Below are 25,856 nucleotides of genomic sequence, written 5' to 3'. Positions count from 1 at the left end.
CGGACCTAATCCTCCTCTTGTAAACACTGTTCATTAAAGACCCATCTCCTAGCTTGTGGAGTGCCTCTCTCCACAAAACTCCAGATCAAGAATTGCATAGTCCAGAAACGCATTAGGTAGGGTCTGCTGGTCCTTAAAAACCAGGGCTTTAGAGAGCAAGAATAAATCGATGCGTGAAGAGCTATGAAACCTTCCGGATAGACATGTGTATTCTATTTTTGTTGGAAAGACTTCCCTCCAGGGATCAAGAAGTGCAACTATTATTTGATAGCTCTGCAAAACATTTGCAACTTGAGTCTTTAACTGTCTTTTACATTTTACAGAGGAATCTATTCTTGGGTTCTGCAGATTGTTAAAATCCCCACCCGTAATATTCTCCTCTGGGACTTGCAATAATGATTGAAATAGTTCCTTGTATGGCCCAGCATTATCCTCTACAGGGACATACAAACTCACAAAGGTGGACTGCGTGGAAAAGACTAAGCAATAAACCCAATACCCTCGACTATATATATGTATATATATATTATCTACTGGCGGACGCCAGTAGATAGTTATAGTTAGGACGGTTTTTCCATAGGAAATCCGCAACGTTCTATTTGGAATAACTTTGGCGCCGATTGATGAATCCTCGCGAAATTTTCAAAATAGGTGGGGCGCTCCGCTCCTACCCTGAAAGTCTCAGGGGGATTCGTCAAGCGTGGGCTGAGAAAAAAGGGGGGTCCCAAAACGCGTTTTTCCCATGCAATTTTCCATAGGGACCTTTAGTCCAAGGTACAGCCCAAACGGCTGAACAGAATTACTTTAAATTTGACAAAGAGGTAGTACTCAGGTCAGGGATGTGCCTTTTGCATATCTGGAGTCAATCTGTTCATTAGTTCCTGAGAAAATTGCAGTTAAAAGTACATACATATCTATAGCCTCGCACCGTGCGCGCACGGTGACGTGCGCGAGCGCAATTCTGATTGGTTGTTAGATGTCAGTAAATATTCGAATCGGTCGAAATCAGGAAGTGTCGGCCGCCATTTTGTCTCTCGCAGTCTGAGGCAGTGAAAAACAAAGGTGGAGAATGTGAAAAGGGGGCAGGGTGGACAGTTCCTCACCCCTTAGCCTTTGTCAGGGGGTCACTGAAGGACCCCCATGGATGAAAAAAACATTTATTTTTATATTCGATAAAGTGCGGGGTGCGCGCTCCGTGCGTGCATGGCACGCACAACGCATCATGGGTGCTCGGTGCGCGAAGCGCACCGAGTGCCCACAGTGCGTGCACGGTGCGCGCACGGTGAAAAACCTGAAAAAAAAAATATTAATAAATACATAACTTAGCATTTAAAAAAACGTACAAATTCACTTAAAACACCATAGGTTTCACACACGTTATAGTTAGGAATTAGCATTTAAAAAACCTTGCAAATTCACTTAAAAAACCATAGGTTTCACACATGTTATAGTTAGCTGGACATTTCCCTCGTAAAAAACCAATGAAATTCCCCCGTTATAGTTAGTGCAGGCAACTATAACTCACGCGACCGCAATCCTCTGCTGATGACGTCAGATATTACATCACTGATTACAAATGTGTCTTTCTGAAAAATAAATATTTGTAATATATGTATAGTTAAAGATTAATGGAAGAAGACATGGGTAAATAGGTGTCTAAATACAGTGATGTAATATCTGACGTCATCAGCAGAGGATTGCGGTCGCGTGAGTTATAGTTGCCTGCTGTGGAGTGCGTCTTCAAATCTGGGCAGGCTTTGGAAACAATTAATCACGGCGGCTCCGGCCGTGGAAGATCGCACCACTCAAGGAATATATGAGACCTCGGGGAATGAAATGGTTCGTTTCCACAGATGGCACAGCAGCGCTTTAAAGTATGAAGGCAGAGATTCACTCCGAGGCCCAATGGAGGGTTTTTACTGTGTCCTTTATTGTCTGGAAAATGCAGAACCCACTGAAGGGCAATAATTGAGAATGGAACTACATGTCCCAGTGTGCAAGGGAGTTCAACCATGATGGGAGGCACACCTGAAGCCTATTAAATATGAGCACACAGGGGACTGCGTTCGCTATGCTATGCTGCATTTTCAGAATTACCTTGGAAGAAGAAGCGTGAGGCTTCGAAACGCGTTGGTAGCAGGACTGAAATAATCGAGGTGAAAATCTGCTTTCATTTGCAAATAAAAGGTTTGAAACCTGGCTGCTGTGGAGTGCGTCTTCAAATCTGGGCAGGCTTTGGAAACAATTAATCACGGCGGCTCCGGCCGTGGAAGATCGCACCACTCAAGGAATATATGAGACCTCGGGGAATGAAATGGTTCGTTTCCACAGATGGCACAGCAGCGCTTTAAAGTATGAAGGCAAAGATTCACTCCGAGGCCCAATGGAGGGTTTTTACTGTGTCCTTTATTGTCTGGAAAATGCAGAACCCACTGGAGGGCAATAATTGAGAATGGAACTACATGTCCCAGTGTGCAAGGGAGTTCAACCATGATGGGAGGCACACCTGAAGCCTATTAAATATGAGCACACAGGGGACTGCGTTCGCTATGCTATGCTGCATTTTCAGAATTACCTTGGAAGAAGAAGCGTGAGGCTTCGAAACGCGTTGGTAGCAGGACTGAAATAATCGAGGTGAAAATCTGCTTTCATTTGCAAATAAAAGGTTTGAAACCTGACGTCATCAGCAGAGGATTGCGGTCGCGTAAGTTATAGTTGCCTGCAGTAACTATAACGGGGGAATTTCATTGGTTTTTTACGAGTGAAATGTCCAGCTAACTATAACATGTGTGAAACCTATGGTTTTTTAAGTGAATTTGCAAGGTTTTTTAAATGCTAATTCGTAACTATAACGTGTGTGAAACCTATGGTTTTTTCAGTGAATTTGTACGTTTTTTTAAATGCTAAGTTATGTATTTATTTATTTTCAGGTTTACACCGTGCGCTCACCGTGCGCGCTCTGTGGGCACTCGGTGCGCTTTGCGCACCGAGCGCCCGCGGTTCGCAGTGCGCGCAGGGTGCGCGCACCTCGCGATTTAAAAAAAAAAAAAAAAAATTTTCTCCCTTAGGGGTCCTTCTGTGACCCCCTGACCAAGGCTAGGGGGTCAGGAACTGTCCACACTGCCCCCTTTTCATGTTCTCCACCTTTGTTGTTCACCCCCTCAGACTGCGAGAGACAAAATGGCGGCCGACACTTCATGGTTTCGACCGATTCGAATGTTTACCGACATCTAACAACCAATCAGAATTGCGCTCGCGCACGGCAGGGTGCGCGCACAGTGCGCGCACGATGCGCGCGTATAGATATTGATATGCTTTTAAATGCTATTTTCTCAGGAAATACTGAACAGATTTACACTAGACCTGCAAAAGGCACTTCCTTGACCTTATGGCTACCTCTCTGCCAAATTTCAAGTAATTCTGTTCAGCCGTTCGGGCTGTAGCTGTGTCTAAAGGTCCTATGGAAAAATGCATGGGGAAAACGCATTTTGGGACCCCCCTTTTTTCTTGGTCCCCACTTGACGAATCACCCCGAGACTTTCAGGGTAGGAACTGAGCGGAGCGCCCCATTACTTTTGAAAATTTCGCGAGGATTCGTCAAACGGCGCCAAACTTATTCAAAATAGAATTTTGAGATTTCCTATGGAAACTAGGTTGTAACTATAACTATCTACTGGCGACCGCCAGTAGATAACATATATATATATATATATATATATATATATATATATATATATATATATATATATATATATATATATATATATATATATATATATATATATATATATGTGTATATATATATATCATCAATGGAAAATACATCCAATATAGCCTCCATGAAGCCCACAAGCCATCATATGTTTGGTAATATTGTGATTGAAGAAATGCATATCTTAACTCTGAGGTGAACACCCACTAACCAACCTTCATAACTTGAAATTGGACTTTGATTTTGGACTTAATTGATATGCAAGCTGGGACATTTCATGAATTTCCATTGTCAGACACATATGGGTTCCTTCCTCGTGTTCCCCTATTCCATCACTTTGACACATTTTTTGCACTTGTTTTATAAATTGGGATTCACATGAACGATATATTGTCATCAGGCTTTGAATTTCTATTTTCTGCTTGTCAGTTATTGAACCCTGTACTCATGATCATTTGTGAACTAGGTTGAGAGTTCTCTCTTTCTTTTGCTGATCAGTGTGGATTTAATCATTGCGTATTTTGCACATAAACATCTTGATATTGTTTTATAAATGATCAAATTCGAGGGTTTTTATCAAATGTATTTTATAATTTTAAAATGGTTTTTTAGCTACCCCCCCATGTATAATCAAATATCCTATGCAACTATTTGCAGTTTACACCTTTTTCAGCATATTTTGCACATAACTTGCATTTGTGTACTTCAACCTAAGCACTTTAAATAACTAATATTTGCACCTTATCACTGATCATGTATCTGTACATCTCTATCAGGTTACATAATGACAAGCAAATCACAAGTATCTCTTCTATATCGTTCAACACCAATCATCACGTGACTTTAAAATGCTGTATAAAAGGGTATTCAATATGGTTGTTACTTTATGTGATCAAGGCCACCTGGTGGCCGAAACGCGTAATGACATGCCTCGCCATCACTAACCTTGAATAAATCTTTATGAAGCACGTCTGGTGTCCGTGTGCTTTTCCTCCTCGCCCGCTGGGAAGTGGAAGGATGCGCCTGATATTCATATATATATATATATATATATATATATATATATATATATATATATGTGTGTATATATATATATATATATATTACCTACTGGCGGTCGCCAGTAGGTAGTTATAGTTAGGACCACGTTTCCATAGGAAATCCGCAACATTCTATTTTGAATAACTTTGGCGCCGGTCGACGAATCCTCGCGAATTTTTCAAAATAGGTGGGGCGCTACGCTCCGCTCCTACCCTGAAAGTCTCGGGGGGATTCGTCAAGCGGGGGCTGAGATAAAAGGGGGGTCCCAAAACGCGTTTTTCCCATGCATTTTTCCATAGGACCTTTAGACAGGGCTACAGCCCGAACGGCTGAACAGAATTACTAGAAATTTGGCAGAGAGGTAGGCCTCAGGTCAAGGAAGTGCCTTTTGTAGGTTTGGTGTAAATCTGTTCAGTAGATTCTGAGAAAATAGCCTTTAAATCAATATATATATCTGAGCCAGCTTACGGTGCGCTTACGGTACGCTTACCGTACGCGTACGGTGGCGTGCGCGAGCGCGATTCTGATTGGCTCTTAGATCTTAGTAAACATTTGAATCGGCCGAAACCAGGAAGCGGCGGCCGCCATTTTCTCTCTCGCACTGAGAGTGATTTTTAAAATATAAAGCCCAAAAACATGTAAAGGGGCTGTTTAGACAGCTCCCACACACATAGCCATATTGAGGGAGTCCCCAAAGATCCCCCAAGGCCAAAAACGGAATTTTTATTTTTTCGGTAATTTCGCCGATTACGCTTACCGTACGCGTACGCTAAAAAATTAAAAAAAAAAAAAAAATTATCCACACTCTCTCCACCCCGTGTGCAATTGGTGCCCGACGGGCAGCAATTGTGCATGGCTTAGCACACGAGTGATAAACTAAAATATTTAAAAAAAAAATAATAAAAAAAAAAATTATCCACACTCTCTCCACCCCGTGTGCAAATGGTGCCCGAAGGGCACCATTTGTGCATATCTTATAAAATATACGAAAAATTAAAATATTACATTTCAAAACGAAGTGCATCATATGTCCTCCATGTGCGCACGGTGCACGAAGCGCATCGTGCGTACATGGCCCATCTAGCGTAACGTGGGCACGCGGTGCGCGTAGCGCACCGCGTGCCCATCGTGCGTGCACGGCACTAACTGCGTAAAGTGGGCGCGCGGTGCGCGAAGCGCACCGTGCGCGCACGGAACGAACTGCGTTAAGTGGGCGCGCACGCCACGAATGGCGTAAAGTAACTTAGCATTTAAAAAACCGTACAAATTCACTGAAAAAACCATAGGTTTCACACACGTTATAGTTAGGAATTAGCATTTAAAAAACCTTGCAAATTCACTGAAAAAACCATAGGTTTCACACATGTTATAGTTAGCGGAAATTTTACTGATAAAAAACCAATGAAATTCCCCCGTTATAGTTAGTGCAGGCAACTATAACTCACGCGACCGCAATCTTCTGCTGATGACATATGTGTCTTTATGAAAAAAAAATATTTGTAATATATGTATAGCTAAAAATGTATGGAAGAAGACATGGGCAAATAAGTGTCTAAATACAGTATTAGCATCAGCAGAGGATTGCGGTCGCGTGAGTTATAGTTGCCTGCACTAACTATAACGGGGGAATTTCATTGGTTTTTTATCAGTAAAATTTCCGCTAACTATAACATGTGTGAAACCTATGTTTTTTTCAGTGAATATATATATATATATATATATATATATATATATATCTCACTGGCAGAATTAAGCGCTTTAGCATTCAGCCTCTTTGTCAGAAAAACTGCAGTACCCCAATGTGACGAGCAGAGTCTATAACTGGCCCAAATTTTAAGCATGGAAAACTCTAAAAGCTTAGCAACTGATATTTGAGTCTCCTGCAGTAATACCACTGAAGGACTCTCATCTTCCATCCATGCTTCTATAACATGCATGTTCTTTTTATTGATTAGTCCATTAACATTAAAAGAAACAATTTTCAGAGTACACTTAGACATCACACCCACCTTCTGTTCCCTGGCACTAAACATGATTCAAAGTGTCTAGAGTCCATAGGGTGCCTAAAGTGTCAAGTGCAAAAACGTGCAAACATATGGAAAGTGCCAGCCAAAAGCTGAAGACAAATGATTAAAGTGCATCTATCCTCTAATGTGCTCTCTAAACTGCCTACCCCCTTACTCCCAAATGTAACTAAAGTGCTCAAATCCAAGGTCCCAAAAACACTTTGGACAGCTCTTCCCTAGCTTTTTGGCCAGATCACCGTTCTCTAATTGGGGCCCTCCACCTCACCATCCCTTTCATTCCATACAATTTCAAAAACATTGGCCCACCAAGCATCTCCTTGAGCACCCCTTGGATCCCTTTTTATCAAACACCATGAACCTCCCTTCTGACCCCAACCTCCACCAACCCCTCTTTCCCACCCTCTTTATGTCATAGTGGGTGTCCCGCCTTTCCACCCACTCCCTGCATGCAACCCAACCTTCACCCTTGGGGATATTGGCACCCTGACACAGTGCCGAGGCCTACGGCTGCTCCCCTCCAGCCCCTTCCCTCAGTATTCTCGTATCGGCCATAGACATTGGAAAAAACTGAATAGCAAGATTAGGCCCACACAACTTTCTAACTCAGTACCCCAGAAATACTCCGAAATAAGCCTCAAGCAAGCTGCGTGCCACTATTAAAGCAATGACTCTAGAAACTTACTGGCTTCTTTCACAATGTCAAATATTCTAAAGCAACCCTTGTGCAGCATTTTAAGTTCAGAAAATTGAATAATTGAAGCCTTCCCCCTGCACCCCTCACTGATTCACAATTATCTGAAGACCTAAAGGCCTTCTCCTTTTTAGCCTTAGTCAGAATCCTTTCTTTAATTCTGTGATCGGCAAAGTTCACTAACATAGTACGGGGGTACTTGGCCTGATCACCCATGTGAGCAGGAACACAGTAGGCCCGTGTAATTACTAGATCCTGTACAAATACTGGGATTACACAAGGTTGTATCAAATTTACCACTCATTTTATACATTTGCCAGCATCTTCACTGTGCTCTGGAATACCCGTAATCCGAAGGTTGGACCACTTCACATACTTTTCCATCTGCTCCTGTTTTTTCTCTCAGCCATGATTTTTTGCTGTCATTTTCCTTCAGGTGTTTAATTATTCTTGCAACCCAGGCTAGCCATAGCAAGCCAGCCCCTACTAAACCAGGAAACAGGGGAGCAGAGAAGCAGCAGCAGGCCAGTAATGGTCTCAAGGCAGCAGTGCAAAAAGATGGCTATCCTCAAACTTTTTTCGGCCCACCAGGAAAGCAAATCCTCTCTCCTCCCACAGTAAAATGTAGTATCACCAACCTTGCAGGTCATATGAGGATAGCATGAGAGCTTTAGTCCATCTTTAATGCCGTGCAGTATATCCAGAGTCACAGCCTTCTAGTCAAATGCTGTGCGCCTGCAGATAGAAGAGTCATCATCATCATCAAGTCTTTATTTCGATTTAAAATCATGAAAGACAAATCCATAAAAAATCCAATACTATCAATATAAGCAAGTTATTTGACATAAAAACATAATAGTAGAGTCTAATATGGTGGGAAAGCTACATAGCCCCCACATTACCACCCAGGCCCGCCGGCTCAAAGCGGCTTCTTGCGGTATCTCTCCACGTCCATTCCCGATGTACTACAACCAACAGGGCGGGCTGGAATTGGAGAACCAGAAGCAGAGATACACACTACAGCTGTAGCGCCAGTCCCATCCTCCCTGTGAATGCCCCTTCTCTGTCCTCCTTGATGGGACAGTGACCACATTTTAAATAGAATAGGTACTTGCAACAGAGCAAACAGGTGCTACTGATACTGGTAGAACGAGGAACTATAGGACATTATGTGACTTAGGAGTGTTAGTGTTAAATATGTCTATAACACAGTGTGATCCAAAGTTAACGTAAAGAAATGTAACGTTCCTCAAAGGAAATTGCTGCACTGGTGTGCATACTAACTTGCGCGTTGACTGTCTCCTCTATTTTAAGGAAATTGGCCACATCTCTGTGGACATAAGTGGGTCCCTGGAAGATCAAATGAACCACCTTAAGCAGTATGAACAGAACATCATCAACTACAAATCCAACATTGACAAATTGGAGGGAGACCATCAGCTCATCCAGGAGTCCTTGATCTTTGACAACAAGCATACTAGCTACAGTATGGAGGTGAGCTATGTGAAGGACTGTGCAGGAAGTAGAAAATGATGATTGGGCAGGTATTTGTCTCCACTGGTAAATCAGCCAACCTCACACACACGCCAAAAGTGTTACTTAACGCACCCTTAGGCTTTGGTTGCTGTATTTTTAGTATCAGTTATTTGCACAACGTTCCACTGATTATCCTTCTTCAGAGACAATGTCGTTCAAGTAAACGGCATTATCTGTTCGATGCTCTGCGTGTTTGTACGTGGATGTTTGCATGAGTGTGTGTGTTTCTAAGCAGCAGGAGCACCATGCAGGTGCTGTTTGGTGTGTCTGCATGAGCGGGCTGTTCTTTTGGTGCGTATCCATAGAGTGGCAGAGCCGTGAAGTTATTGAAGTGTGCTTGGCTAGTTACATCATTGTGATGTGCATTTGTCCCGTGGAAAGGCTGAGTAGCGAGTGTGTGTGTTTGTGGTTGGGGTGTGTGTGCGTGCATTTAAATAGGTAAGCAGTGGGAAGCTAGTTACATAATTCTGGTAGTTGCGTATGCGGTAGAAGAGCAATGAAGTCATTGAGGTGTAGTTGTGTGTTTCTTGCGGCATGAACCTATTCTATATTTATATGACGTGCAATATTCCGCCAACTGTTTTGGTCCAGATGACACTTGTCAAAAATGTAATCTCTTATGTCGTATGTCACTCTTAGGCAGAGTCAACAGGATTCATGATGATGTTGATCGCAAGCCCACAATGTCCCACTACTTGTCCACCATCTTTAGATTCTATTTTCCGCCATTGGGATAAAAAACAATCTCCACATTGGGAGTGGAAATAAAAATATATTTTATTTATTTATATATTTTTATTTATTTTATTAATATATTTTTTAACAAAGACAGTCTGGAAAGCGTTTTAGAGTCACTGGAAGAAGATATCAGCACTGCTACAACACTGGGAGAATGATCTGAAAATCAGGACCTGTTTAATGACTCAGAAAGAGGGATGTTTTTAGGGCCTGCCCATAGAGTCATTTATATCCATTGGGAGCACAACAGTACTTATGATTGGGATTGTGCGGTTTAAAATCGTAATCACTGAAAACGTCTAAAGAAAAATATTAGGGCTTGTGTTCTACTAAACGACACAGCAGATTGAAATCCAGTGAGCACCGGAGTCACAGACTGCTTATCAGGATATGTGTTTGAACTCCGACAATAACTGTTCAGATGTCGAGTATACTGATTTAGCATAGGGGCAACACTTTTCTAGCTCTGAGAAGTAGAAGTTCCTGACCCTGTAATATTTGTTATTAAAGTGATTTTGACGCTCTTTAAAATTTGCCAACAGAAAGAATTTTTGAGATTAAAATATTGGAGCTTAAATCTTCTAAACATATTTAGTGTCCTATATGATTGGTGTGCTCAAGGAACGATTACATTGAACTTCCAAGCAGGCAATAGAAAAGAGCACTTCTTTGAAGAGACACACCCTAGATATAATTTCTGAGAAGGCAAATGAAGCAGCATCAATTCTACTCCACAGAAAGAAGGTAAATCTCGAAGTGAGGTCAAAATAATTTCAACCCTGAAAATTCGCCACTTTTGACAACAGGACTTGAGATCGTTATGGTCACCAAGATATTCAACAGCGAAAATATTTCAAAACCAATGGGCATCAAAAAAGATATCTTTCCCTCAAATTAAAAAAATCTTTTGAAGGAGCTTTATAGTCACTAAGGGCCCGTTTCGGATCTCGCTAGGAAAGCCCTCTGTACGACTCGGATCCGGAGGGCTCTCCGAGCGAGACGTGCTCCGGGAATCTGAACGAGCGAGTAAGATGCAGTGTATGCTTACGGACTCGGTTCGCTCAGACTCCTATTGAACTCTATGAGAGCCTGTGTACAGACACGTACACAGGCTCCCATAGCAAAAAGGGGTGAGTGGGGTAAAGCGTACACCTTGTAGCGGGCACCCCATGGTGCCCACCATACTGTACATGCCTGGCTCAGGGGTACCCATGGGCACACCCCTGTGACATTTGGAGGGTCCCGGGTGAAGGGGAACCTGCTACGGACCCCCAAATTCCGATTCCGACAGCCGTTTCATCTCGCGGAGACTGAGGCGAAGCGGCTCTCCCAATGGTGCTTCACACTCGCTCGGTCGGAATTCGGCTCCATTGAGCAGCACGATTCGGCTATCACGAGTTGTACAGACAGGTTTGGATCCCGGAAACAATTTGTTCAACTCGTACGCGATCTTCGCATCATACTCGGTCTTTCGGACCTATGTACGATTCGGTTGGAAACAAGGGCTACTAATCTAATCCAGGCAAGCCAAATTTGATTTGGAGGCCTTCCGAATGACATCGGAATCGGGCCCTAAATATCCAAGTTAATGAGATCTAGGAAGGAACCAGAGGCTGTTGAGAGTCACACTCTGATTCTGATACAATCAAAACATCTTACACAGGAAGAGGATACCAAAACTGCAGATGAGGTTCGAGTCCTAGAGTCCTCGAGGCCTACATCCTGTGATTCTGGCCAAATCACTTAATCTACCCATACCAAAATTAATTAATTTGGCCTTGTGTATGGTAACTGGTGCTTATGTAAACTCCTTGGGCTGAGTTTGCGCTATATAAAGCTGCAAAGTAATTCCAAATATTCCAGAAGATGAGGCTAATGTGCAGGGGACTAATGGAGGAATATTGCACTGAATCGCCTGAGCTTGAGCTAGTGACTTACTTTTCCTGTTCGACTATGCTTCAGGATATTTCAACATATCATGTAGGTCTTAAAGAGAGAGAGAAAAAATGGCAGTCTAATGTAAAACATGAGAGGAATTATGTTTCCTTTTAGAAATGCTAAGCCCACTTTAAAAGGGGTAATTTCTTCCTACCACTGTCGTTCACCAGACATATTCCAAATGCCAAAAACAACACAGTGTATAACGCTAAGAACAGAAAGGAAATATAGATCCTCACTACATGACCAGCAGACAAGATTGCATGCAGCACATTATTCTTTTGTCTTAGCTACTGCAAGGGATAGATCAGTTAGTCTTGCATTTGCTAGAGGTTTGTGCCAAATAAAACAAGCAAAAGGCTGGCTGACATGGGAACTAAAATTGAGGCTGCTACTGCAAACGTCTGTTAGAGACTTCTAGCCCCTCTTTCCTGTCCTTTCGAATATTTCCCAGGCATCAGACTGGATCCGTAAACTTTTCAGCAATACCTCTGCGTGCCGGTAGGTAACACTGTGCAACTGTTTACTGACGCCGTTTGTCTCTTGTCGCCACTGCTGCACTCTGACATCAGTTCCTTTCTTTCCGTGCACCCTGACGCAGATCCAGAGCTCTCTTTTTTGACTCTTAAAGACATGTGCCTCCAATGATTTGTCAAAATATGCAAGGGAATGCCACCCCCAAAAATGACAGGTGTCAAGACCTGTAAATACTGTTGCAAACAAATGTCTGTGAAAGATTCCCATCAGGTGTGCCTGTGGTGCCAAGGGTGGTGTCACAAATCTAAGGCCTGCAACGACTGAGCATCAATGAACTGGAGGGCCACCCTGGACCGTGAGGCAAAACTCTACATTGCTGAACATAAGAAAACCCCACAACAAGACCAGTATAAGTCATGGTCCAAGTTGAAAAGCACAGTCCCGTTCTCCCTCTAGAAGTCAACAAAGCCTTTTCAGAGGCTAGTCTTCATTGAGATCTAAATCATCAGGTAATTCCAAAAAGAAGCATAAAAAATCAAAGTGGGACTCGCCCCCTCTTTCTACTCGCATTCACCTGAGAAGGTGCGGGGGGCAGCACCATGGCTCTCAATCTCGCTCCCGGAGGCCGTCGACCTCAAAACCGATCACAGCACAACCTGAGTTTCTGGGGCCATCCGACACTCCCAAAAGATCGAAGAGTTCAGCGAGGCAATACCTTAGATCTGTGCCGACTCCCTCTGACATGCCTTTAGGTCCCACAGAAACAAGATGCCTCCTCTCTGGAGTACCTCCAGCAGATTGACCTTCTGTGCCAGTGGTACCTTCCAAGCCCATCCCGTCTCCTCCGGCTCCTATTCTGGTGCCACTGTCCATGTGATTCCTGCCAAGCCACTTCCACCTGCTGTCAAGGCGCCACTTCCCCCACTAGATTTGCTTCCTCCACAAGGGAGAACACACACCTTACACTCCCCTTTCGGCATGGACTCAGACAACAATTATAAAGCAGGTGATGAGTTTGCTCAGCACTATCATGATGACAACTGGTGCAGTGTCTTGCAGGATGCCAGTGGCCTCAGTATCTCCCCTGAATCAGGTATTCTCTTACCCACTGGCCTAGCAACTGAAGAATCCCCCTCCTACAGCATGGTGGTGTGTTGGGAAGCTGAATTCCTTGCCCTACTGCTACCCACCATGTTGGTTAAAACTAATGTGCTAACGGACATCCTACAGTCGGGGCAAACATCTCCTGAGCCTTTTCTGCCATTTAATGAGGCACTGACAGATACTCTGTGTGGGCCAAACCTTGCTCTGCTCCCCCAGTCAACAATGCAATAGGGAGAGGTCTTTGCCCTACCCCAGGCAACACTGCATTACTTTCTCAGCAACACTCCCCCAAAAATGTAGTGGTGCACCAGCAAGAGTAACCCCAACTCTTTTCTGACCACTCCCCTTGATAGGTAATTGAAGCAAGTGGAGATGTTTGGTAAGCAATTGTTTTCTTCCACCAGCCTGGCTCTCTGTTTTGTAAATGCCAGCTGTCTCCTTGGACACTATTCCCATACCCTTTGAAACTCTGTGGCACAGGTCCTTCCAGATGTCCCAAAAGACCTCTGACCTGTCCTTGCCCAGGCCAAAGATGACGGTCAGGACGTAGCCAAGTTCACAATTTGTTGTGGCTTGGATACCACTTATTCCATCTGGTGGGTGATTGGCACTCAGCGTTGCCATTCGCACCCACTCTTAGTTGTGGCCCACCAGTTTCTCAGGTGGCGTCCAGTCGTCCCACATGTACATGCTGTTGGATGGTTCCCACCAGGCAGACTTTGCTCTCGAGTGGTTCATGGAGAGCAGGGCCACGGCCTGCTACATAGGCCTATCTGCCCACCTCACCAACCTTATCAGACCTACTACTCCTTTCGCGCTTTGGCAGAGGTACCCCATATCACCACTCAATCCAACCGCAGCATGATGCGCAGCGGTTTCGGAGCCACCCACCCTGCGGCCAAGGTCTATGGGCTGCCCAGCCCCCGCTCTGTCCCATCTGCCAAACCCTTATAGGGGGTCCTTGCTGGAGCTCAGCCACTGGGTAGGAGGCTGGATCCCGTGACTCTTGCTGAGTTGGCAGGCCATTACATCAGGCAGGTGAGTCCTGCATATAGTCCGGAAGGGCTATGTAATATCCTTCCTTTCTGTACCACAGCACCTTGCACCGTCCCTCCAATGTCTGAAGGAGGACCATCTTTCCTGCTGGATCAGGCTCTTCATTAAGACCTCTGACCTGTCCTAGCCCAGGCCAAAGAGGACGGTCAATATGCAGCCAAGTTCACAATTTGTTGTGGCTTGGATACCACTGATTACATCTGGTGGGTGATTGCCAATCAGAGTTGCCATTCACCCCCACTCTTAGTTGCGGTCCACCAGTTTCTCAAGTGGCGTCCAGTCGTCCCACATGTACATGCTGTTGGATGGTTCCCACCTGTTCGGGACTAAGGCAGACTCTGCTCTCGAGTGGTTCAAGGAGAGCAGGGCCACAGCCTGCTCCCTAGGCCTATCTGCCTACCGCACTAACTACATCAGACCTACTGCTCCTTTTGCGCTTTGGCAGAGGTAAGCCATATCACCATCCAATCCAACCACAGCGCCCAACAGTTTAACAGCCACCCACCCTGCGGACAAGATCTATGGGCTGCCCCCCCCCCCCCCCCGCTCAGTACTATCTGCCAAACTCCTGTAGGGTGTCCTTACTGTAGCTCAGCCACTGAGTAGAAGGCAGGCCACCATGATTATTGCCGGGTTGGCAGGTCTTTACATCAGGCAGGTGAGTCCTTCATATAGTCCAGAAGGGCTATGCCATACCCCTCCTTTCTGTACTTCCCCACCTTCCACCGTCCCTCCAATGTCTGAAGGAGGACCATATGCTGGTTCATACTCTTCATTAAGATCTCTTACACATTTACACATTGGCTAAAAAGCATCCACTAGGAGGACTGTGTGCTCATTTTACCAAGGCCAAAGCTGCTACCACTGCGCTAGCATGCAGAGTCTCTGTTCTAGACATCTGCTAGGCAGCTACATGTGTGTCCCTCCATATGTTCATAAAGCACTATTGTCTGGATAGTCTGGTTTCTCAAGAAGTGCTCTTTGTCTACTCTGTCCTGCATGACTTTCTGGTCTGAGTTCATTCACAGACCCACCTCCAAATAGGTACGGCTTTGGTATCTATTCAAATGGTGACAAATCTGTGGCTAGAAGTCTCTATCATAAGAACAAGTTACTTACTTTCGTAATCCTCCTTCTAGGAGAGACTCTGTCTAGCTGCAGATTCCTTACCGACCTTCCCGTCCTCCACGTTCTGTGATCGGACTCCCTCTGTTAAGATCCCAAGTCTAGGTATCTGCACACTGGTTTCCTCAATTTGCTTTTGGGGTTCTGCATCTGGGGGTACGGACAGTCTCAAAAGTAACTGATGCAATCAGGAATGGCGCCTTTATCGGCCCTGCTTGTCATTATATCCAGAGCTGAACAGCAATGCAGAGCCACCTACTGGCACGCAAAGGTACTGCTGATAAGTTTCCAGATCCAGTCTGATGCCGAGAGTGTTCAAAAGGAGAGGAATCTGCAGCTAAAGAGAGTCTCTGCCAGAAAGAGCATTACCGAAGGTAAGTAACTTGTTTGTGTGGCGCTTTTCAAAATCCACAATGCTACTTTCAAGGTTTGGACACCAGAAGTGAGTGGATATTGAGGTGATCCTATAATATCTCAATGAGGATTATAAGAAAGGACCACATTAATTGTGCAGTCGAGAAACTAATCAGCATGACCTGCTTTGGTGTGCTACCTTTAGATCATAATCATTACATTTCAGATAAGTACATCCGGGTTTTTAATCACAGGTAAGTACATCGAAGGTTGTTTTCATTGTCTTTACATCATTGTATTTTTTATCACGTATTTTTTATAATGTTTTTAAGTGACATAACATTAGGTTTATGTGTGTGTATGCAATATATATAAATATATATATATATATATATATATATATATATATGTGTGTGTGTATTTTTTTAACAGTATGTAATTTTAGTTTATTAGTTGTAGTAAGTATTTGTTAGGGTTCAGGGCTGGGTAGCGTTAAATGGGTTTTAGGGTTCAAGGAGGGGCCATATTAAGGGATAGTAAAGAGGTGTTTAGGTTTCAGGAATGGGTACGTTGAAGTAATCTACTGCGAAGTAATTACATGCAGTGTAACAATTGATGTTCAGCTGCTTCAGTTGCTTGTTAATTTGCACAGATACAACTAGTTGTCAGTTCAGCACAGAATCTATCATTAGATGGTTTGCATCATTTAGAAGTTCAGGCTCCAAACCAGAAGTACAAAGCCACATGATAAATATGTCTTGATGGTAAGCATCCCTTGGGACCAAGTCCTAATGGTCCAACTGTTCTGTACAGCTGTACATCATGGAAAGGCAGATATGTTTATTCACCCAAAGTTTATACACAAGGTCAGTTAATTTTTCCACACATGCCAAGTCATTTAAAAACCAACATTTTCCGAAACTAACCATCTACATGAGATAGAACATAATATGCTAAGGATGTCAGAAGGGTAATGATGTATTATATGGAGAATGCAAAAACTAAACACCAAAGTCAGCAGTTTCTTTGTGGCAAATGTGCTACAGATATTATATCGACAACAAAGGGCACAATTTCAAGATGGATCATTGAGACAATTCACTTATGTTACTGTGTAGCTGAAAAGCCACAGAGAATTGCACCAAGAGCACACACTACCAGAACAACATGTGTCTTTCTAGACTCTATCGGAAATTTAACACTGACTGACATGTAAAGCAGCTAAATGTTCATCCATATGTACTTTCTGTAAAAATATTTTATGCAACAGGGGGCAAGAACACTTTATGCGCACCACCCTAGGTGCAGGACATTTACGCAGTTAACACATAGCATGAGAATCTAGAATAGGCTCATCCTGGAAGAGGAACATTTTTGCTCACTATTCTAGATTCTATACACTCTCCTCGCTCACTGATGAAGAAAAGTACTGCATAGTAATATGTAAGTTCCGAGTATACAGATTAAAATGTAACTATGCACATTCAAGATGTTATCCTCCCTCATTCCTGTTAAATGGAGAAAAAAAAGAAGATGGTGGTCATGCACTGAGATATTAGTTTATGAGCTTATGATTAATGTCATTATGTATCATACAGATAACATTTATTGTTGACACCCAAAATAATTATATTTAACTTGTTTTTGTCCAGCCCCAACCACTAGATAGTGGATAAATGTACATTATGTACAATGAATATTAGTTTCAAAACAGCACAACAACTGTTGTGCAGTAATTCAATTTCCTTTCATATGCTGCGTTTGTGTATGTGCATGCAGTGCTTACAGATTGAAGTCATTGTAGTGTATTTGTTCAGTGAGAGGGCTGTGAAGTCAATGTGGTGCCTGTAAGGCCTACGGTCAGTGTAGGGTACAAGTAGCATGATGGTAGTCACATAATTGTGGTAAATGTTCTGTGGAAGGACATTGAAGTCCTTTTGTATGCATGACATGTAAGGGCATTGGGATGTAGTGGTGTGTCTACCATGGTAGGGGTTTGTAAAGTTGTTATTCGACGTGGAGTGCGTCTTCATTTTAGTGTGCGGCTGTGCAGTGGGGTGGCTGCAAAGTCTTTGTGTTGTGTGTTAGTGTGAATTGTACATGACTTGGTCGATCTTTTATTAAACTCTACCAAGGTGTGTGACTAATGTTAATTCTCTGTCATTTGGAAATGTAGGCAATCTACTCATGCTCCTCTACCTTGGAAGAGATAGACCATTTTACTTCTTGGTTGTTTTATTTCTGTCCTATTTTGGGTCACCTTTCCTATTAGTATTTTTCTGTAGGGCCAATGCACCTTTTGACAAAACAGTTTTATTCCAGTGCCACGACTCTGCATTAACCTTTTCCTTTTTCATTAGCACATCCGTGTCGGCTGGGAGCAGCTGCTTACCACTATCGCTAGAACCATCAACGAGGTGGAGAACCAGATCCTGACCCGTGATGCCAAGGGCATTAGCCAGGAACAGATGAATGAGTTCCGTGCTTCCTTTAACCACTTTGACAGGGTAAGACGGGTGAATGCCAAACACATTGCTCAACATGGTAAGCAGAAGAAATGAGGCTACTACATTGAAAAAAACTCTACTTTGTAGAAATTTCATATAGATCCAGATTATATTGAGACAACAGATTGTGTACCATCTATCATATGTAAAGTAGGTGGAGAAGGGCTGTTCAGAGATTTGCCAAAAGAGATCAAGAATTACTGCCTTACCAGGGTCACAAGTATAGCAATTTGACATTGGGGTAAAAGGTGAATAGAGAGGTCTTTACAGCACCGCTATCTTTCGCAAGGAATAGACCAATGTAGTCATGCATGTATCTATTTTCACACCTTCACTTATTAAAATCATAACCATTTCATATTCAAACACAATTCTGTAACTCCCCCCAACAATGGGTTCACTGTGTATCATGACTGCATTTACTATTAAAGGGAGATTATAAGAGGATGACCAATCAGACCACATTAGATCTCTGACCTGAAAACTTGAAAGCCAACCTAACCAATCCTGAATTACATGGACTCCTCAATTTCTCATCTGAACTTGATCCACTGAGTTATCAATGCTGGAGTCACTATCTGTATGAAAGGCAGATTATCCTAGGCAGCGAGAGGCCCACAAGGGATTCCATAATTAATTTCTACATGGTCCACAGTTCTCCTTAACTGTTTAAGCTTTGCATATTTAGTCACACTTAAGTTCTCTGTTTAACCTGAAAGGTGTAATTTTAGAGATGCTTATGAGTTACCTCTTTTCTTATTCCTTCAAGATCTTTGAGGCTTATGTGTACTAATGCTCTGGGTATCAATCCATTCGAACGCCTCAAAAAAGCATAGTGAAAGTACCTCTTGACTTGCCATAAAGATGTATAGACTTTGATTTCTATATCTGTTCATCTGGTAAGCTGCATTGGCAATAATGAAAAGTAGCAGTTGAAACAGAAGATAGAAAGTAAAAAGTGCAAGGACTTTGGCTTGTTTTGCAATCTTTGTCTCATTATCTTTTTTTGTGACTCCCACAGAAGAGAAATGGAATGATGGACCCAGATGACTTCCGTGCTTGCCTCATTTCCATGGGCTACGACTTGGTAGGTTCAGATGTCTTGCTACATTTCTCAGTTCTAAAAACTGCTTCCAGTATGACTGATTGCAAGACTTTCCTGACGGTGTTCAATAAGTTAGATTTGGTTCAATTCATTCCCTAGGGAGAGGTTGAATTTGCACGCATCATGACACTTGTGGATCCCAACAACACTGGTGTGGTAACCTTCCAGGCCTTCATCGACTTCATGACCCGGGAGACAGCCGAGACAGACACCGCTGAACAGGTCATGGCCTCCTTCAAGATTCTGGCATCAGACAAGGTAAGTGTTAGCAGCCTGCAAACATTTGGTGCTTTAAACACTTTTTAAAAGGAAGTCAACCTTAGATACGTGGGCACTTATTTATCATTTTTTTATGCAGCACAACTCAGCAATCAACCTTGCTGCTTTACGTTGCGTGAAAAGGACAGGACAGGAATGAGCCGTATTTAACATTATACGGTGCATTCCCTAGCACTGGTGCAAATTTGGCTGCCTAGCGCCAAAGCAGGTCTCTTTGCATCATGGTGCAAGGGTGCCTGGGTTGTAGGCAGAATTGTTTTTATGCACAAAAACAATCCTCAGAGGCATATTCCTCTTTCTATGTGTGCTGCAGAATGCAGCACATGTGGAAAGAGGAAAAAAACGAGGAGAAATAAAGATATTTTTCCTCGTTATGCTTCACCTGGGGAGGCGTAGCATTTTAACAAATTTCAAATTCAAATTTTAGCAAATTCCCACTAATAGTAAATCTGGGAATGCGCCTAAATCCATGGGTGGATGCATTGGAACACACATGCTGCAATTATGGAAAGCTTCCCTGGGGCACAGTAACGCATTGCAGTGATTTGCGCTGCCTTCCGTTACTCCAGATTTATCTATTCATGCAGGCCAGGTGGCCTTGAGTGGCTTGGTAAATCTCAGTTAGGTTTTGCATCGCTCACATCGCCCTTGTGCCCCTTTGTGTGGTGCAAGGGTGACGCAAAACCTGATAGATAAGGCCCACAGCAGTGGGGTAACACTAGCTCCCGCAGCCCCTGTGGTGTTGGCCGGGGCCCGAGCTGCAGGGTGCCCTCTCAGGACTATACTCTGGCCCCGGAGCTCCTGGCTAATTCTGGAGCAGGGCCACACATCCACCAGCACAGAAAGAGAGCCAAATCTTTGTAAATATGGCGCATTTCAGCTGTCTCCCATTCACACAACGCAGCACAGAGCCATGTTGTACAGCAGTGCATGAGCTATTCTTAATCTGGCCCTAGGTTTATAAAAGGTGTGTCTTTGCTCTCAAGATATAAGTACCTAACCTCCAAATGCAGTATCTGCCATCAAACAAATAAAAAAATGGCATCAAAAAATGAAAGAAATGACAATAAAATTCCATTACTTGATATGTCTTTTTCTCTTCCTTTTTCCTACCATCCTTACCTCTTGCAGTCCTACATCACCGTGGATGAACTGCGCAGGGAGCTGCCTCCAGACCAGGCAGAGTACTGCATCAGCCGCATGACAAAATACATCGGAGGAGATGCGGTGACTGGCGCCCTGGACTATATCTCCTTCTCCAGCGCCCTGTATGGCGAGAGCGACCTATAAGCGTATTTGCAGCAACAAAAAACAGCTCCCATCCCTCGGTGAAAATGCGAAGCCATCACAAGTCAATGTCTGTTCTTCCCCCCAAGAAATGTCACCTCCTCTTCCTCTCCCCTAAGCAAACACTGAACTGGACGAAGCAACCCTGATAGTTCTCTTGTCGCACTTTAATTAAAACAAAGACAAACACTTTTTTTCTCCCTTGTTGATAGTTGTCCAAGTCAGGCGAAAGTTTTTTTGTCTAAATGTATTTTTCTCTATGTTCAATTGATGAGATGGTTCTTCCTGGCGTTGTTTATGCACCTGATATGAGGTTCAACATGATACAAGTGTCTTGTCTGTGTCTCTTCTCTTCCTTTGCTTCGCTCCAAGCACAATACGGTTCTAGAAATTGCTTTTAGAACATTGTAACCGGATGTGATGTCACTTGTTGCGCCACTATAAACTGCCTCGTCACCTTTCAAGATCATTCTCTGAGACTAGACCCATGCTACCGAGCACTTTTGCCTCAAGGCCACTGGGTGCATACTTGTCAACTTTCCTAATTTCAAGGGAGACTTCTGATTTTTTGGAAAAGTAAGCTTATGTTTTTTGTATTTTTTCCCTAAAAAAAATGCAACTGCGCATAAAAAGGGACGCGCACATTATCTCCAAGATCGCTCTGAATGAAGCTCTCAAAATCAAGATTTCTCTTTGGGAGGGAGTGGGGGTGATAACAGTCTGCATTATTATTTCTTGGTAAAGAATTAGAACTTCTCAGTGGATGAGTATGCATTTTCATATTACAGCAGAGGCTAGTGCCCAGTCGGTGATTCTGCTTTGTAATTTCCAGAGGAGTATGTGTTGCTAAATCGAGTATTCTAAGTCATCGTTGTCCAGAATATGGATTGATGTTATCGCTGTTGGCCAGCGCCGGGTTCTGTGTCGTCACTAACCTGTACAGAGATCTGTGTTATCATTTCTCAGTAGAGGAGTCTGTGTCACTACGCAGAAGAGTAGTGTATATTATCAGATCCCAGTGAAGGAGTATATGCAGTGTTTACCAATGGAGCAGTCGGGGTTATCATGGTACAGTCATTTTCTGTTACATGAGTCGGAATTACTTTATTTTGTCGTAGACGTGGTTTATGAGGGGAACATCTTAGAGGTTTGACAGTATAACACTGCATGAGGTCTTGGCATGTTCCAGGATATCCCATTTTATCACTTAAATCCTGGTACCATATGTGTCTCTTGATATGTCCCCTACTGTCACAGAGGGCCGGTGGGGAGCATAAGCATGCTAAACCTGGCATTCCCTATGAGCGAGGTCCATTGATCAGGACAGCCTCTTTAAGTGCGGCACAGTACACTTCTCCTGTAGATATCTTCAATTGGACACAAGTGCTTTTTACAAATTTGACCACATTCAAGTGCTGCCAAAAATATAATGTTTGATGCCGTTTGTCAAAACCCTCTCATTTCTTCCAGATGTTTAATACCATCTAGACTATTCAGTGAGGATTGTAAGCTACCAGACTGAAGCCTTTTCAGCCTTTCACATTATGGGGACCTACAGGCAGTCCATTACAGAGGTTATCATTGGTACACCTTTCTCTCCTTCTGGGGTGGTTGCTTGCAAAACATCTTTGAAGTTGAGAAATGTCTGTAAATGCTGAACTGGGTAGCAGAAGACATGGGCAATGATGTCTGCGTCTCTGCACTCTGCTTCTTAACCAGCAGCCACCCACCCATGAAGCTGAAACGGTGTTTAGAGTAAGTGCTGCTATGTGACAAGAAATAGAACTAAAATGACATTGCGCGTTAAGATCATAGTGCACAGAGGAGAGGATTGTAATCACCTAGAAGACTAGGACAATCGCCAGAATAGCCTGCATTGTGGAGAAAAGGATGCAAAAGAAAGAGTAGATTGTGTGAGGGAGACTACAAAAGGGAAATCCGAACAGAATGCAAGAGAGACTAGGACATAGTGGTGGATACAATGTATTGGGAGGACAATGACAGAGAAGAGAGAGCCTTCAGTGGAATAGAATTTAAGAATGAGGTGCATACGAGAGGCTAGTAAACACATGGACTTGTTGCTTTAGAAAGTAGAATTGTTGCCTTGTACTGTTGGCACCTATTTTATATCTTATGGCAAGTAAGTCCCAAAGCCCCTCACCGTTAGAAATATTGCTGTCTGTACTTTCATGTGTGGGGAGATAAGGCTTTTTGCCTGGGATCTTGGCGGGGTGGCGTAGCATGGGGGGGGGGGGGGGGTGTGCCCCAGGCGGCACAAGTTTCGGGGGCGGCGAAGGCACCCCCCCTTCTCTTACCTGCAGCAAACGCAGGAATCGACACCCCCTCCCCCCACTCTTACATGCGGCCGCTGCTGAGCCGCAAATGCAGGGACTGCCATGGGCAGCCGAAGGTCTAGCACGCCACTTCCTTGGCAAGTCATTTTATTTATATAGGCTAAGCACCATTAGTAGCTATGAACTTAACGTGCCAATCAGCGTGAAACACTGAGGAAGGAAGTGTGATCGAACCCATTCAGTGGTAAATACCTCCTTCCCACCCCCTCATATACCTACCATTGTTTACACCTTACTGATCAAGAGGCTGCAGATGACTTCAATATGCGTGACCTGCAGGGCATTAATATGGCACTCCAGACTCATCAGCTATAGTCTGGGATTCCTATGCATTTGATTTACTCCTGTTCACATTATCCAGCTCCTTGCTGCGACGTTACCTTTCACCACACATGACTCCTAACATTTTTGTTCTCAGTTTAATACTCTAACTTTTTTCCAGTAGGTGGAGGACTTGGAGAAGCTGCTAGCCAGGAAAAGATCTGCATAGTAGTACATAAAATCCACCCACTTCCTTCCTAGAGGTTTAACTCAATTAGGGAATCAGCATGCACAAAGATTGCAAACATTGCCCTGCTTTCTGGCACAATGCATCAATCAAGATGGCATCTTTATTGTGCCTTGCAGAGGGTAGTTTCAAAAAGGTTTGTTTGTCTAAAACCCATTGGAACATTTTAAGGTGGAATTCCAGTGTGGACCAGAATTGTCCATTACATTACATCAAAGGAATAGTTCACTTGTCTTAGCATATTTTACAACATAGCACTTGCAGTGGCTAAACTTTGAGGTCCTTGGACACATCAGAAAAAGAGCTCTTTTGTTTTGGTTCACGTTACACTGCATATGGATGAAAAAGGCAATGCTCCGTTTTATGGAGGACTATAACAATTTCGACTGGGCGGTAAGATACCTTGAAGGACATGAGTAGGATGAAATGAGACCTCATTAGAAAGGGTAAGAAGAACAGATTTCCTGTGTGCACATTTTTGTTTTATGTTATATTCTCGTGCTTACCTCTGGGGATCAGGTTGCTTCTTTTTGGGAGATGCTATGGTTCGTGAAAGAGGGGAGAGGAAGGCATTGAAAGCTGCATTGTGAGTGAGTTTATATTTATTTTATGTATTATTTCATACACAATTAAAGTGCCTGTCGGAGTTTCAACTCCCACTCCTAAAACTGTGTAAATTGAACTACCCCGAAATTCCACAGGTTTCTCAAACATCTGGATTTTAGGTGCAGTAACGTAAAACACCGATAATGTGGTTTTTCCAGTTGTAATTATTTCAAATTTGAAGAAGTATTCTTATGGGAGAGAATCCCATGGACCCGCTGGATAGGAGGTTTGAAAGGTGCGCTGTAGAGGGCTCTGGTCATTACCTGTATTTAGCCCTCCGCCACAGTTCATGGCTGGATAACAGGAACAGTCCAAGCTACCTGGAAAAAAACACTTTACAAACCTCTTAATAAATGTATTTGAAAAAGATCCTGCTTGACGTCCTCTTTCTTTGCAGTATTCAAATAAAACAATGACTCCAGGTCCAGGGTCGCTCACTCACATCGAGGCCCAAATCGCATACACCTATTAAGGAACCTTATGCCCTTTTCCTGATAAATACTTCTAACCACAGATTTGTTACCTTTAGAATATTCCACAGGCAGAGGCGTAGCTGTGCCGCCCGCGGCGGTCCCTGCTTTTGCCTCCCGCTGCAGCTGCATTGTAAGAGCGGGCGTGGTGGTGATTCCTGCGACGGGCACATGTAAGAGTGGTGGGGGACGGGGGTGGGGGAGGTGGGGGGTTGATTCCTGCGGCGGCTGCCCCGCGACGGCCACAGGTAAGGGTAGGGGGGGGCCACCATCCTCAAAACCTGTGCACCAGCCCCTCTTTGCGACGCCACTGTCCCTTGGTGCGAGACTGGATCCGGAAGTTTTCGTAACAGCGCGCACGGCGCTGCTAGGTGGCGCTGTGAGGCTCCGCAGTGCCCTGTTCCACCATGAGACTGACTGAGCTCAAAATCACATGGAACCACGGAAGGAGAAATCAGACGCTTAGCAAGGTGTCAAGCTTTAATACCTTAAACTTACCTCTGTCTATACTTGGAGACCTGAATATTCATTTTGACGACCCCCTAGATATAGGGGCCGCCGATCTGACTCTAGACCTGGCAGCCTACGGACTCCAATTGACTAACTCTGGAGCCACCCACACCAAAGGTCACCTGTTAGACCCACTCTTCACCAATGTCCACACCCTCCAATCCAAAGTGTCTCTTCCCCTCCCTTGGACAGACCATTTCTTGGTCCCACTCTTTTTACCAGGAGTATTTAGGAAGCCCCACAAGCCAGCCACCCTTATCCGGGACAGGGCCTGGTCCAGGCTCTCCACAGAGGACTGGGCCAGAACTCTCAACTCGATGACCCTTACTCCGTCAGAGGACCCTGTCACAGCGGACAGAAATTTCAGAGAGTGGATTTCCACTTCCCTGGATTCGATCCTCCTCATTAAAACTCGTGAGGACAAAAACGGA

At 43.8% G+C, this 25,856-nt stretch overlaps 1 protein-coding gene across 1 annotated transcript in view; it reads left to right on the top strand.

Moving 5' to 3' along the window:
* ACTN3 (actinin alpha 3) overlaps positions 1-24,814 on the top strand; it is a 196,626-nt gene extending 171,812 nt beyond the window's left edge. Inside the window, exons 17-21 of the mRNA XM_085625497.1 lie at positions 8,786-8,965; positions 18,160-18,306; positions 19,328-19,393; positions 19,511-19,669; positions 20,822-24,814. Of these exons, the coding sequence (XP_085481623.1) occupies positions 8,786-8,965; positions 18,160-18,306; positions 19,328-19,393; positions 19,511-19,669; positions 20,822-20,980 (711 nt within the window). The 3' untranslated portion in view covers positions 20,981-24,814. The remainder of the gene's footprint in view (positions 1-8,785; positions 8,966-18,159; positions 18,307-19,327; positions 19,394-19,510; positions 19,670-20,821) is intronic.
* The last annotated feature ends 1,042 nt before the right edge of the window (positions 24,815-25,856 follow it).

The sequence above is a fragment of the Triturus cristatus genome, chromosome 9 (genome assembly GCF_964204655.1).
Source record: "Triturus cristatus chromosome 9, aTriCri1.1, whole genome shotgun sequence".
Lineage (NCBI taxonomy): Eukaryota > Metazoa > Chordata > Amphibia > Caudata > Salamandridae > Triturus > Triturus cristatus.
Note: the sequence above shows the minus strand (reverse complement) of the source record. Positions and strands in the feature narration are given on the sequence as shown.